Below are 14,708 nucleotides of genomic sequence, written 5' to 3' on the forward strand. Positions count from 1 at the left end.
GTCTATTTAATGGTGGAACCCAAAACCGGAAACGTTAAAATTCTGTTTCTGTTCGGAACGAACCAATAGGAAAAAATTTCTGGTTCAAAGCCCTGCTGTAGAGATTCCAATTAGAGACTCAATTTTAGCTTTTTTTTCATTTGTGTTTCTATTAACTGTATTGTTTTTTTTTTCTATAGAACTGATCTTAATCCTTCTGTCAGGCACAGAAAAGACCTTTTTTTTTTTTTTACCAAGAAATCATTAAACAATAGTATTGTATGTTACTGTATAAAAAGACTTTAACGGGTGCTACAATATTCCTTACAATAATCTTTATGCCATGTTAAGTTACTTTATGCTGTTATACTAAGTTACACTATATGCCATGTTATATGTTATGTTATGTTATGTTATGTTACGTTATGTTACACTTTGCTATATTGCCATGTTATGTTGTACTAAGTTGCACAATGTTATATCAGTTATATTACGTTGTTATGTTATGTCTTATGTTACGTCAATATTAGGTTACATTATGCTATGCTATACTAAGTTGTACTATGTTATGTCAGTGCCATGTTATCTTGTGCTACGTCATGTTACACTACGTTATGCTGTGTTACACTGTTATGTCATATAATACTGCACTATGCTAAGTCATGCTATGTTATACAATGGTATGCTATGTTATACTAAGTTACATCAAAGTTATGTGATGATATGGTATGTTGAGCTATATTATGTTATGTTACGCTACATTATGCTATGTTATACTATGTTACACTATGTCATGTAATGTAATGTGACATTACAATCTGTCAGTGTCTTGCTCTTCTACATTATGCTATGTTACACTGTGTGATGTTATGCCATGTTATGTTACATTATGTTATGCTATGTTATACTAAGCTACACTGTTACATCAATGCTATGTTACATTGCAGTATGTTAAGCTATGTTATGCCATGTGATGCTACATTATGCTGTCTTCTTCTTCTTTTTGAGTCACTACACAACAACTTTAGATTAAACTGTCCCTATCCAGTGTTGGACGCATTGTTTCGCACAGGGGGACAATGCTTCCAGGTCTTCTTGGGTGCAGGGATCTGGTAGATGTGGGCAAACTAGTAGATGTTGCATAGTCTGCTCCTGTCCACACAGGCAGCTGGTGTCGTCATTCTCTCTATACCCCCACTTCACTAGATTGGTTTTGCAGCGGCCTACAGTAGTTCTCACATGGTTAAGACATGACCAGAAGGGTCATGCTTCGCTGGAGCCAGGGGGAAGGGTTTCCTTTGGGCTGATGGACACCCTGTGCAGTGCTTGTGCAAGACGCTTGGTCCACAGGGACAGTCGCTGGTTGTGAGGGCTGTTATTCAGTGGCTCAACAGAATGTATGAAGCTGTGCCTTGATTTCAGCCTTTTTCCTGTTGGCACATGGTTGAAAAGAGGGTGGTGAGGATCACTTTCCTATTTCAATTTCTCTTTCTGGGATGCAACAGTCCTTCTAATGCTAGGGGGTGTGATGCCATACAGCAAGTAAAGGTCATCTACCTTCGTGGGTTTCATGCAGCCAGTGACAGCCCAGCAGGCAGCATTCAAAGCTGGGTCAATTTTGGTGGCATGACCGGTGAAGCATACTCCGCTGTAGAGAAGCATAAAGCTAGGGCTGTAGTATGGATTGTTTTAGCATCGGCACCCCACTTGGTATTGGTCAACTTCCTGAGGATACTACAAGTATTCCTTGATCCCACCTTCGCCCTGGTCTTGGTGATATGGTCCTTGTATGTGAGGGACCAGTCAAGTGTAACCCCTAAGTAGACAGGCTTGGTGATGTGCTGCAGCCGTTTACCACACCAACTAAGCTGTAGTTGGCGGTTGGCTTCCCTGTTCTTCAGATGAAAAGCGCATATTTGTGTTTTGTCTGGGTTAGCTCTGAGATGGTTTGTGGCATAGTAAGGAATGAGACCATCCAGAGCATTGCCGAGGGCATATGTTATGTTATGCTATGTCATGTTGTGCTACATTATAGTACCGTATATTATACTGTTACACTATGGCATGTTGTGTGACTTGACCCTACATTATGTCAATGTCATGTTATACTGCATTATGCTATGCTATACTATGTTACACTATATTATGTTATGTTACATTTCACTATGTTATGTTACACTATGTTATGTCATGGTATGTCACGCAATGTTACACTATGTTATACTAAGTTACACTATGTTATGTCAATGTTATGTTACATTATGGTATCTTATGCTATGTCATATTATGCTACAGTATGTTATTTTATACACTGTTATGTTTTGTTGCATTACACTATACTATGTCAATATCATGTTACACTGCAATATTTTATGTTATACTAAGTCACATTATATGTTATGCTATGTCATGTTGTGCTACATTATAGTACATTATGCTACAATATTTTATACTATGTTACACTGTTACATCATGATATGTTACATTACACTATATTATATTACACTATGTTATGTCATACTGTTATGTTACATTAAACTATGTTACATTATGTTGCTTTATGTTGCTTTATGCTTTACACTATTATGTACACATGTATATAACATATACTATAGATAACATACACATGATGCACAAATGTTTGACGCTTGACTGTCACGTTCATACAATATGTACTTTTTGAACATCCCAGTCTAGATTTAATCCTCCTTTGATGCCATAATAAACTCTGCTGTTCTGTGAAGGATTTCCACTAGGTTTTGGATGGTGGTTGTGGGGATTTTTCCATTCATCTGCCAGAGCATTAATGAGGTTGGGTGTTGATGTTGGGCAAGAAGGCCTGGGGTGCAGCCGGCATTTCAGTTCATTCCACAGGTGTTCAGTGGGGTCGAGGTCAGGGCTCTGTGCAGGCCACTTGAGTTCTTTAACACCTTGGCAAACCATGTCTTTATAGAGCTCACTTTGTGCACAGGGGCATTGTCATACTGGGATATGTTTAGGTCCCTTAATTCCAGTGAAGGGAAACTGTAATGCTACAGCATACAAAGATATTCTAGACAATTGTGTGCTTCAAACTTTGCGGTAAAAGTTTGTGGAAGAACCACAGATGCATATGAAGACTTTCATCGCAAAACGTGATAAGCGCCAAATTCAAAATTTTGGAACCAATATACATAGGAGATTGTCAATAGTAAGTTCTATTCATATCTCAAATCATTTTTTGTCAAAACGCGACACATCCTATTGCTTTTACTGCATGAAGTTCCACTTTTTTATCAAACCGCGGTATTCACCACTAATTTTCTTCTGAATCGTGCTATATCCGCTTAGCCAATCAGCGCTCTCAATTTGTCCAACATGGAGGTGCCCAGGATCATTTGAAGTGACGCTGAATCGAGAACTATTCTCTGCTAAAAATGAATTATTTTGATGGATTAGAGGATAAAATTCTGGTTTCACCGAAGCCAAGAAAAAGAGGGAGGACTGTAGAATATCATGAGCGTGAAATAAAGAAGCTATTCTGCTGGTGGAAAGGTGCCACAAATTGGGTGTACTCACAATGCACGGGACAATCGATCTCTTTGTCATGCGGACAAAATTTCCAATGATGATTTAGCTTTTAATGCTGGAGAGAAGCAGGTCAGGACATAAAATGGGACAAAAGATTAAAATAACAAATTATTATTTTAGATGATTATTTTAGATGCAGGGTTTTCTTCTAAACTGATTTGTGTACATATCTGTATTTTAGTCCTGTTGCTAGCTTTAAACAAATTTGAGTATAGGGGTGAAACCATCATAGTGCTTTTACCACATAACTCTTCAGAGCATTCTTGTCACAAAGGGTAAATGCTATAATTAAGTGTAAAGTTTCACATTTATTATGCTTGGGAGGATCTTTTTTTATTTAAGAAACCATATTGTGACAGTTTACTGCATGCAAAACTTACAGACTTTTGGCATTATTAATTAACTTGGATATATAGCATTTTGTGAAAAAAAAATGGTCGAATGGATTTATAGCATTTTGAGGAAAAGAATCATATTTTTTTCATTTTGCATGAATTAAGGATTTTATCAGAACATGTCATATGATTTAGAGTAGTTTATAATAAACTTTTCAAATAATATTATATCAGTTTCATTTTTCAATAATACACAATTTAAAAAATCTTTTTCTCAAATTAGCAAAACTGGATATACGGTATAGCATTTTGCGATAAAAGTCTTCATATAGACTTTTGGCCATATAGTGTAAATACCAGTTAAATTTTTATTCATTGTTTTGATGCAATAAACCACAGATATCTACAGTTATAGATAAAAACATTATTTAATTCACCAATAGCACTGCTCAGTTTTACTTTATAGTTCTATATATTTAAAAAGATCCACAAATATTAAATAGTTTGGAAATTAAATCTATTACCACAGACTGTTTTTGAGCTGCATAACATTTTAGGTGAAAGTCTTTTATCGGCTGTGCAATTACAGTACATATACGTACACATTTGAAGTGGCTTGACCTAAGGTCAATATTATCTGGGAAAATGTGCTTATATTTGAACTCTGTCACAATACTAAGGCCATATATTCCATTTAAAAGCTTCTAATCTGTGGTATTTTCTTTTCAAGAGAATTTCCTCCAAACCGTGGGTCTTGGGTTCCCGGCTTTAAAGAATTGAGCTTAAATGCTTAATGCTAATCTCTTTTCATCCGTTCATCCATTAAATTATTCATTATTCTTCTGTAACAGCAGAGAGGAGAAATATGTTTCTCTGAAATATCAAACACGGTTTCAATGGTGGAGGCAGAGCTACCTGTAGAAGTGACCCAAATAATTAAGGTACCATTGAGAAAGAGGGTCAGGAAGAAAGCTATTAACACTGAGTGAACTCTCTAAAGGCAAGGGGGAGAGAGAGAGAGAGAGAGAGAGAGAAGAATAATTAGAAGAAGAATTAAGACCCAGGGAATAGTCCTGCATGTGTCTCTAAAGGTTACACTCAGGGTAACAAGTACTCTGACAACAAGCACCACTGACTCACCCTCTCCTCAATCAGGTGGAATGAAAGCAATTTATGTTCTCATTGCCATAATAACACTGCCAATATGATACCAGTAATATAAAATATACACAGTCATGTGACCAACCAAAATTCGAAGGCTTCTCAGGGTATATTGCCTTTGACATAAATCCTCATCTTATTGCTGTCTTGCTTTTTCCTATCTAGAGTGTTTATACTGTTTATATTGTTTGGTTTTTTCAATTATTCTATTTTTATTTATTGCATTGCCTGTTTGCACCGTGGGTCAGAGAGGACTGATATTTCATCTGTGCTGTATGTCGAGCATGTATAGCATATTTAACAATAAAGTTGACTTGACTTGACTTTTTTTTAATTATTTGATTGTTTTGTTTATTTTTGTTGATTCTTTCTAATGTTTTTTTTAAATAATTAATATTACTAATCTTTTACTAACATTAGGCATCAAAGAGTATGGATTCTCATGACTGTCTAGCCAACAAGATCAGGATTTATAGAAAAGGCAGTCATTTTTCTTCATTAAAGCATATATGGCATACTTTTTCAGGGCATCACAGTCTACACAATCTACATAGGCTCAAATACATTAATTATTTTAAAATGTGCCTGTTTTAGCCAAATCCTGATCTTACTGGTTTGCCTTTTTATTAAAAATAAATAAATAAATAAATAAATAAATAAATAAATAACATAAAATAAAATCATCATCATCAACAACAACTATTGTTATTGGCTAATACTGAAGGGAAGCTCTAATATCTCCCATGTACCATCAGCCATGAATAACAGACCATTATTTTGTATAGATTTGGCAAGTCAAAGTGAAAACAAGTGTGTGAGCTGTATTGGATTGGTGCACTGATGTAGAGAGTCCATCCGGCTCAGCAAAGCTGGACGTGATCTGTGATTCTTAAACTTGTTGTTTGTTATTGAGCAATAGTGGTGTCGAACGTTCTATTCTGATTGGTCAAAATGTGTTGAGTACTTTTCTATAATGTAACATGGTGGATTTGTATGGTTGATGCTCTGCATAAACGTATATCCATCCATCCATCCATCCATCCATCCATCCATCCATCCATCCATCATCTGGAGCCGCTTATCCTGTTCTACAGGGTCGCAGGCAAGCTGGAGCCTATCCCAGCTGACTACGGGCAAAAGGCGGGGTACACCCTGGACAAGTCGCCAGGTCATCACAGGGCTGACACATAGACACAGACAACCATTCACACTCACATTCACACCTACGCTCAATTTAGAGTCACCAGTTAACCTAACCTGCATGTTTTTGGACTGTGGGGGAAACCGGAGCACCCGGAGGAAACCCACGCGGACACGGGGAGAACATGCAAACTCCACACAGAAAGGCCCTCGCCGGCCACTGGGCTCGAACCCAGAACCTTCTTGCTGTGAGGTGACAGCGCTAACCACTACACCACCGTGCCACCATAATAATAATAATAATAATAATAATAATAATAATAATAATAATAATAATAATATTATCTACCAAGCTTCTAAAAAAATACACACCACACTTTTTCAGGGCATCCTGTCAAATTCCTTTAAAAATTGCCTTGAGGGTTTTTTTTTGTTTTGTTTTGTTTTGTTCTTTTTTTACTTTCACATTTGAATGCATTTAAATAATATGAACCCTACAATAATAACATTAGGTGGAAACTTATCACTGTACAAGGTATTTGTGAGGCAAAACCTGATCTCTTGTGTATTTTGAAACCCAATAATCTTTTATGTGACAAAGTAGAACGTCATTTTTAACTTTCCAATGTGGATTTTTGCCTTAGAAAACATTTGAATAGTATTCAAGCACTGTATTCACTATACCTAACTACTGTATAAGAATACAGTATATATTATAAGACAGAAATATGATGTAATAATGTGACTAATTGGGTTTTATGCTGATGATGCTGAGTGATTTTTCTGAGTAACCATATATAACAAAAGCTGCTGTCTTTTGTTTTCTTAGAAATGCAGCTCAGGCTGAACAGGCAACTGTTGGTTAACACTTCACACTTCATGTACACTTTTAAAAGTGCAGTTCAGGGTGTAAATAGCATGAAAAACATTTCACGTTCTAAACATTTGCACTAATGCAATAAAGAGACAGTCAAAATTTTACTAATCAACTTAATTCCCACAGTTAATGGACTGATACATGAGACAAAACTCATGCAAAAGCTTTAGCAAATCCATCACTGTAAATTTGCTGATAATATAATCAGGTCTAATATGATAATAAATTGTGACCTTACTATATGGCACTGAATACATTAGCAGCAAGCTGTTAACTAATGATGCGTATATATTACACATTACAGCAGGTGCTATTGTAATTCAGCATGGATAGAGAATTAATATCGGTGCTAAATAAAGAGCAGTAAAGTGTGTGGTGAGTGCCTCTCACCCGGACCATGTTGATTTGCCTGCTGTTCTGGAAGAAGTTCCAGATCTCGTCCTCATTTTCCAGCCAAGTATCAGCCAGTTCACCGACTTTAGCCAGAGCGTTGAAGGTGCTGTTGGCCTGGACGGAGACACACACACACACACACACACACACACGCCACATCTGTTATTCATGCTGATTAAGCTTGTCATACTAGTTATACTAATTTTGTCAGCCTTTATGATGGTTAATCCTTGATGGATGAACTAAGCCTCTATAAAAGTTTCTATAGGATTATATCAGTTATCCTAAGGTCATACTTTTAATGAACTATGAACATATCATTCACAAGGCATATGGGTCTTTCTGGAATTGGAGGACAACTTAGACACCAACACTTTTGACAAATTGACCCTTTATTACATCATTTTCTGTTATGTATTAAAGAAAAAAAAAACAGTAATGAAATGTCAAATAATTTGATTCATCCAGCTCAGGCATTAAAGGTACACTTTGTATGAGATGTTGTATTTCTTGTGTGCTATGCTTGGCGTAACCCTGTTATGAATACTCAGGAACCTGAAAAAATATATATTTTAAAATATTGTTAAAAAAAACCTTTACTATTAAGTAAAGAAAGTTACAGTAACATTGAATACTCATTTAATTTAATTTCAGATAAGACTTGATGTATGAATTTAAGCAACTTGTGAAATCCATTTGACTCTTTTTTATTTATTTATTTATTTTACTAATGTCTATTTATTTTATTATACAATACTGTGCAAATGTCTTTGGAACCCTATTTATTTTTTTCATATAAACTTTCATATAGATTTCTATTTTATGACTTCTACATTATCGAGTCAGTACAAAAACATTTTAAAGTCCCAAGGGTTCGTTTTCCAGCACAAAATTAAATGTTACAGAAAAAAAAAAGTTTGTATCTGAGCAGCATATTACATAAAAGAGCACTTTTCAGATTAAAAAAGAAAACATAATGAAGGCTGCTGGGTTTTGGTGCAAAATGAAGAAGCGAGTGTGACAGTCAAAGTGTCCAGAAGAACTGTGGCTGGTTCTGTAAGATGCTCAGTAAAACCTACAGCTCATTTCCTTATCAAACTGCACTCACTGGACCTCAGACTACTATTTTTTTTAAAGTAAAGGGTTGTCTCACACCAAATATTGACTTTGTTTTATTTATTATGGCTTACTGCTTTATAGTATGTTTTAATGTTGAAACATTTCATTTCATCATTTTTTTAAACCATTTTTGGTCGACAGCATTTCTTTACATGTGCCTAAGACTTTTGCACAGTAGTGTGTACATAATAAAAACATCAATAAAAATACCAGGAAAATGTACTACAAATGCTATTATCACTTCTTGTAAGCAATGTTACTTAAAGAACCTGTCAGTGTGTCTAAAGGCAAGATTTATTTGATACTGGCGATGTAATATATTATAAACACTGCTTATACATAATGCACTATAAACAGCAATGTCTTATACATAATGTCAGATAATTATGTATATAATGCTTTAAGAATGCATTATAACAGGTTATGAAGCTATTCATAGGTTATTATACTGTATACGGCATATGGAAACTGTTATTGGGCTTATTTAGATAGAATGGAATAATAATAATAATAATAATAATAATAATAATAATAATAATTGTCATCATCAACACACACACACACACACACACACACACACACACACACACACACACACACACACAAAGAAAGAGATGTTACCATGGTTTTCAGTGTGTGTTGGAGGGTCATGCAGTTCTCTCTGATTTATAGCACAGTATGAAAGGACATGGTGAGTCTTAAAATAACTTCTTACCAATGAAGCGAGTGAATTGATTTTTAGTTGTGCATCTCACATCACGTTAGCCTGTGTTTAAAGCCTCATCACACAATCTCTGTGAGGTTCACATGTGCATGACTTGCATGTGTAGAAAAAAACAAGAGCCCATTTCTCCCTTATTAAACAATGAGACACCACAGCAGCTGAACACCCTTCAGAGGAAAGTGCTAACGGCTCTACACATGCATGAGCTCAAAGATGATAGCTAGCTAGTTTTGCTCTGTACTGACTTGCATCAGGAAGTCTGAGGGGGAAAAAAATCACTACTGAGAAATTATACTTTAGTGAAAGGATAGACAATGTGTCAAAATCTTTCTTAAGTATAAAAAATGTACTCCAAGCAAAAGTAAAAAAGTTGGTAACTCTATTCTCATGGCCCTCTGGGCTTTGCCCCCTTTTCCTCAAGCCAGGTTGTGTTTTTCTTGTTGATTCCCTGCAGGTGTGCTGCTGACGGGGAGGAGGTAATCAGCCCAACTGGGTGCACTGGGCACACGGGTGTAACCAGACTTTATCACCATGGCTACTCCTCTTGTCTGGGCAGATGCAGTGGCAGACACTTGTTCAGGAACATCAGTGCCAGACTGTTGGGAAAATGCCCATCACTTTGGCTCTGAAAGACCTTTTGGGATAGACTACGGTCTTGAATTTTAGACGATTGCTCTTTTGTTAAATCAACATGGTTTGGCGAAACTCTGCTCCATCACCTCCCCCTTTAATTGGTTATACTCACTTGTGAGCGTAACACTATGTAGTACATAGGTACTGCTTTACAATAAGACTACCCTTATAAAGGATTTATAAATAGGTTGGAAGCACTTTATAAATCATTAATAAGCAATTGTAAACAAGTTATAACAGTTTTCATACATCCCTGCAGGCTCACGATTTGGCAAGCTCAAGTTTCTGCTGTACATTTTATCTATCTATTCTGTTCAATCTCAGATCTTGCTAGTTGCTTAGCTTACTTCATCTTTTCCCTTCATCAGTCAGCATGTTAAACTGTCACCTTCATCAAATATTCCATATATATATATATATATATATATATATATATATATATATATATATATATATATATATATATATATATATATATATATATATAATGTGCTACAACCATTTAATCACCAAAACAATTATGCTTAGGTGGCAGGTTCCTTTCTTATTAAGTGAATGTGATCTAGTGTAAAGCATGAGTAGGTCACAGCTGATGATGAAATAACCAATTCTTCACAGTTTTTCTACACTGATGGGCTGAAATAATTGGATGTTAAACATAAATGAGTGGAAAAACTCAGCCCATTAGCTCATACCATACCATACAATACCATACCATACTGTTATTTACCGGATGGGCGAAGAGAGAAGTACTATAAATTGTCTCAATAAAGAAGTAAGGAATAAATAAGCCCACTTTATTAGTGTAATTGCTCAAGCAATCAGAATATTGTTACACATCAGACTATCAAAATATTGACCCCAAAGCACCTTCAGTTCATCCATACTGTGCCCCAATAGTGTGCTTACTGTATATACAATATTTTCCTGTCATTTATTTTCCCAAATTGAAATGAATCATTTCAGAATCAAAGTCTTCTTGTTCGACCATGCTTCTTCAGAGACCCAACAAACTTAATATAATAAACTTATATTGATATTATAAATAAAGCTCATCTCAGGACAACTCACCCAACACTCACAGTATTGTGCTTAGGCACATGTAAAGAAATGCTGTTGACCAAAAATGGCTTAAAAAATAATGAAATGAAATGTTTCAACATTAAAACATACTATAAACAGCAGTAAGCCATAATAAATAAAACAAAGTTGATATATCGTGTGAGATGACCCTTTGCTTAAAAACACATAGTCTGAGGTCCAGTGAGTGCAGTTTGATAAGGAAATGAGCTGTAGGTTTTACTGAGCATCTTACAGAACCAGCCACAGTTCTTCTGGACACTTTGACTGTCACACTCGCTTCTTCATTTTGCACCAAAACCCAGCAGCCTTCATTATGTTTTCTTTTTTAATCTGAAAAGTGCTCTCTTATGTAATATGCTGCTCAGATACAAACTTTTTTTCTGTAAAATTTAATTTTGTGCTGAAAAACGAACATTTGGACTCTAAAATGTTTTTGTACTGACTTGATAATGTACAAGTCATAAAATAGAAATCTGTAACCAAGTTTGTATGAAAAAAACAGGGTGCCTAAGACCTTTGCACAGTACTGTACATAAAATAAGCTATGACACACATTCATCTTTTTTTGCTTTTCGCCCATCCGTATTTCTCCCTTTGGCGGGAATGCCTTTTTGGCCCCATTGAAATGAAGGGAGTTTGGGAATTTAAGTTGTCCTCAGTCGTCGCGCTTCGTCAGACAGCCACCAAACTTAATTTCATAGCTGGGACCAACTTACGCAACACACAGCCATCCATCATAAGCTTCACTTTTTTTCTTTTTTCTTTTTTTTTTTTTTTACTGTGGGGCACTCACCACTCTTGTAAATGTAATGAAGTATGAGTACAAGTATTCAAGTTCAATAATACTCATGGTAAATACAAACACATCACAATACTACTTATTTATGATGACCAAGTACAATTACTCAAGTATTTTCCACTGTTATTGAGAGGAGAGACATAAACTCCATTTCTCCCAGCCAGAGAGAGACAGAGAGAGCCATTTTGGCTTTTGTGGACTCCTGACCATGGGTGGTTGCAGCATCATCATGACCCCCTGATGATAGGGTGAATACTTTTCAGTTGCACCACTTCATGTTTTAAATCAGCGAATTTAATAATTGTCTGATGAAGACAGACATTTGTGACTTGAAACGTCACAATCTGGTGAGAAGTTTAATAAATAATTTTAAGGGAGGAGGTGGTGCTAGATTTAGATTTTTTTAATCAGTTAATTAAACCTAAACCTTCATCCACTGTCCCCAAACATCTGTTCTGTTGTTCTTAGATTTATCAGTGAAAGCAAAGACTGCTGTAACACCATCAGAATCATAATGTTGTGAATTGGCCAGAATTCCTACTGCATTACTGCACTGCATCAGACCCATTACATCTACGCTCAGTCAAACAGTGTGAGTGTGTTTACTGCATAAACAGGCACTCATACACATACTGATACTTGTACACATATCCAGACATGCACTGACACAGATTAAGGGAGATGAGTGAGATGGAAAACAGTGAGATAATGAGAATAAGACACACATTCACCTAGTAATCTTTATTTTGTGTGTGTGTGTGTGTGTGTGTGTGTGTGTGTGAGTGTTCTGCACCTAATTTGAAGCTATAACCGAATGCTCTTCCTTTACTCACTTCATCCCCTGGGGAGCACTATCAGCCAAGCTCAGTGTGACAAAATACTGCTGTTTACACACACACACACACACACACACACACACACACACACACACACACACACACAGAGCTTGGTAGATGAATAGGCTCATCCTCATTATGTTGCTGACTTACGTCTAATGCTTCTTATTTTGTGTGTGTGTGTGTGTGTGTGTGTGTGTGTGTGTGTGTGTGTGTGTGTGTGTTTCAGAGAGTTTATGAAAAATTACCTACCTACAATGCATTCACCTTGCAAACCCATTAAATGTGTGTGTGTGTGTGTGTGTGTGTGTGTGTGTGTGTGTGTGTGTTACCTCTGCCATAACCTGCTGCGTAAAGGGCGTGTCCGGAGTGTAGAGGATTTGTCCCTGAAGAAGTGGGCGGAGACTAGTCCAGAAAAGACGCAGGGCGGGTGTGCCTTTCAAAGTGTCAATCAAATTCTGACAGAATTCACCTTCAGAAAATTGTAGTGAGCAAGAGAGAGAGAGAGAGAGAGAGAGAGAGAGAGAATATGTATTTGTAATTTGTCACAATTTATCATCAAACACATGAGCATTTGTTTTTGTTGCTTTACAAATCCAACAGTAACAGCAGTACGAAACTGAAGGCAGCGAATTGTTTGCCTAAGAATAACTACCCATGACAGAAGGTATAAATTGCTAATGGGGCAGCAGAAGCATGCTGAGACAGCCTGTGAGTAATGAATATGTGATAAATATTTGTTCAAAAATATGTTTGTCTGCTTAAACGGGTATAAGGATTATCAACATTTTTCTGGATGTTCCCAGTCACTTAAAAAAGAAAAAAAAAATTCACCTGTCCAAGATTTGTCTTCATCATATCTATATTACCACATCTGACAGTTTTAATAACTACACTATGCACCAAGCCTGTAATAGAGTTTTATACTGTCAGAACAGTTTACATAACAAATAGTTTATCTTGATGTTAGGGTTGTTTTGGGCAGTTGCAACTTAATATTCTAAGTTGAATATGACAAAACAATAAGCACCCCTTAATTTTCCATGTTTATGTGTGACACAGAGCTGCAATTTCAGTGACAACAGCAATGCGATAGCGCAACAAATGGCATTTGAATTGAGATTTTCTTCATGTTATGCTAATTAGCTGTGACAGAGTAACATGATTGGTTCAAATTGCTTGGAACAACTCTCAACTTTAGAAGAAGATGATGTCTTTATTTGTCACATGCACACTCAAGCACATTGAAATTCCTCCTCTGCATTTAACCCATCTGAAGCAGTGAACACACACATGTCCAGAGCAGTGGGCAGCTATACCACAGCACCAGTTCATAGTTAGATGGGCACTTCAGCCATGGAAAGTGCTGCTCAACTCAACTCCCCTCACATTTTTTCCTGCCAGTCCCAGGAACCGAACCAGCAACCCTTTGGACCCAAGGCTGCTTCTCTAACCTTCAGACCATGGCTGCCCCCCTTTAGTGCCTACCTGAAATTATTTTCCCCTTTAATACACAAAAACCCACAAATCAAAGTGAATTAGCTTTCAATATAGAAATGATAACATATTAGAATGAGCGTATTAATATAAACCTATTATTTGAATTACAGATACAATTACTGACAGAGTTGCTGTTACAGAAAATTGAACATCTCCTGACCAATCAGAATCCAGAATTCAACAGCACTCTAGTACTTGATAAATAAACCGAGTCGAAACCATGTTGGTTCCCTGAGTGATTGCTATGGACTTCTTGCAACACACCTGAGCCAATCCTCAGGTGAGTCGGGGCTCTGGGAGAGAACACAACATGTAAAGTAGCTTGGATCCTTCAGGATTCAACCTCGATAGAGGTATTTTAAAAGGCTCAGCCTGATGTTCACAGCTCTCACAGTCTTAATGCAGATATGCACATAACTAAACCCAACAGGAACACTAGTAATCTCAAGAAAAGGCAGAGAGCAATTCAGCTGAAACCACAAATGAGCCATGTGAGGACTGAACAGAGCTGAATCGAGTGTTACTGAAGTATGGTTTCATTAATTTGTAAAGCCCAATC

At 36.5% G+C, this 14,708-nt stretch overlaps 1 protein-coding gene across 1 annotated transcript in view; it reads right to left on the reverse strand.

Annotated features, from left to right (window-relative positions):
• The window catches only part of LOC132882575 (phospholipid-transporting ATPase ABCA1-like), a 340,951-nt gene that overhangs the window by 262,548 nt on the left and 63,695 nt on the right, over nt 1-14,708 (reverse strand). The window contains exons 9-10 of the mRNA XM_060915668.1: nt 12,982-13,121; nt 7,453-7,569 (exon numbers count right to left, since the gene is read on the reverse strand). Of these exons, the coding sequence (XP_060771651.1) occupies nt 7,453-7,569; nt 12,982-13,121 (257 nt within the window). The remainder of the gene's footprint in view (nt 1-7,452; nt 7,570-12,981; nt 13,122-14,708) is intronic.

Source organism: Neoarius graeffei, chromosome 3 (genome assembly GCF_027579695.1).
Source record: "Neoarius graeffei isolate fNeoGra1 chromosome 3, fNeoGra1.pri, whole genome shotgun sequence".
NCBI classification, from domain to species: domain Eukaryota; kingdom Metazoa; phylum Chordata; class Actinopteri; order Siluriformes; family Ariidae; genus Neoarius; species Neoarius graeffei.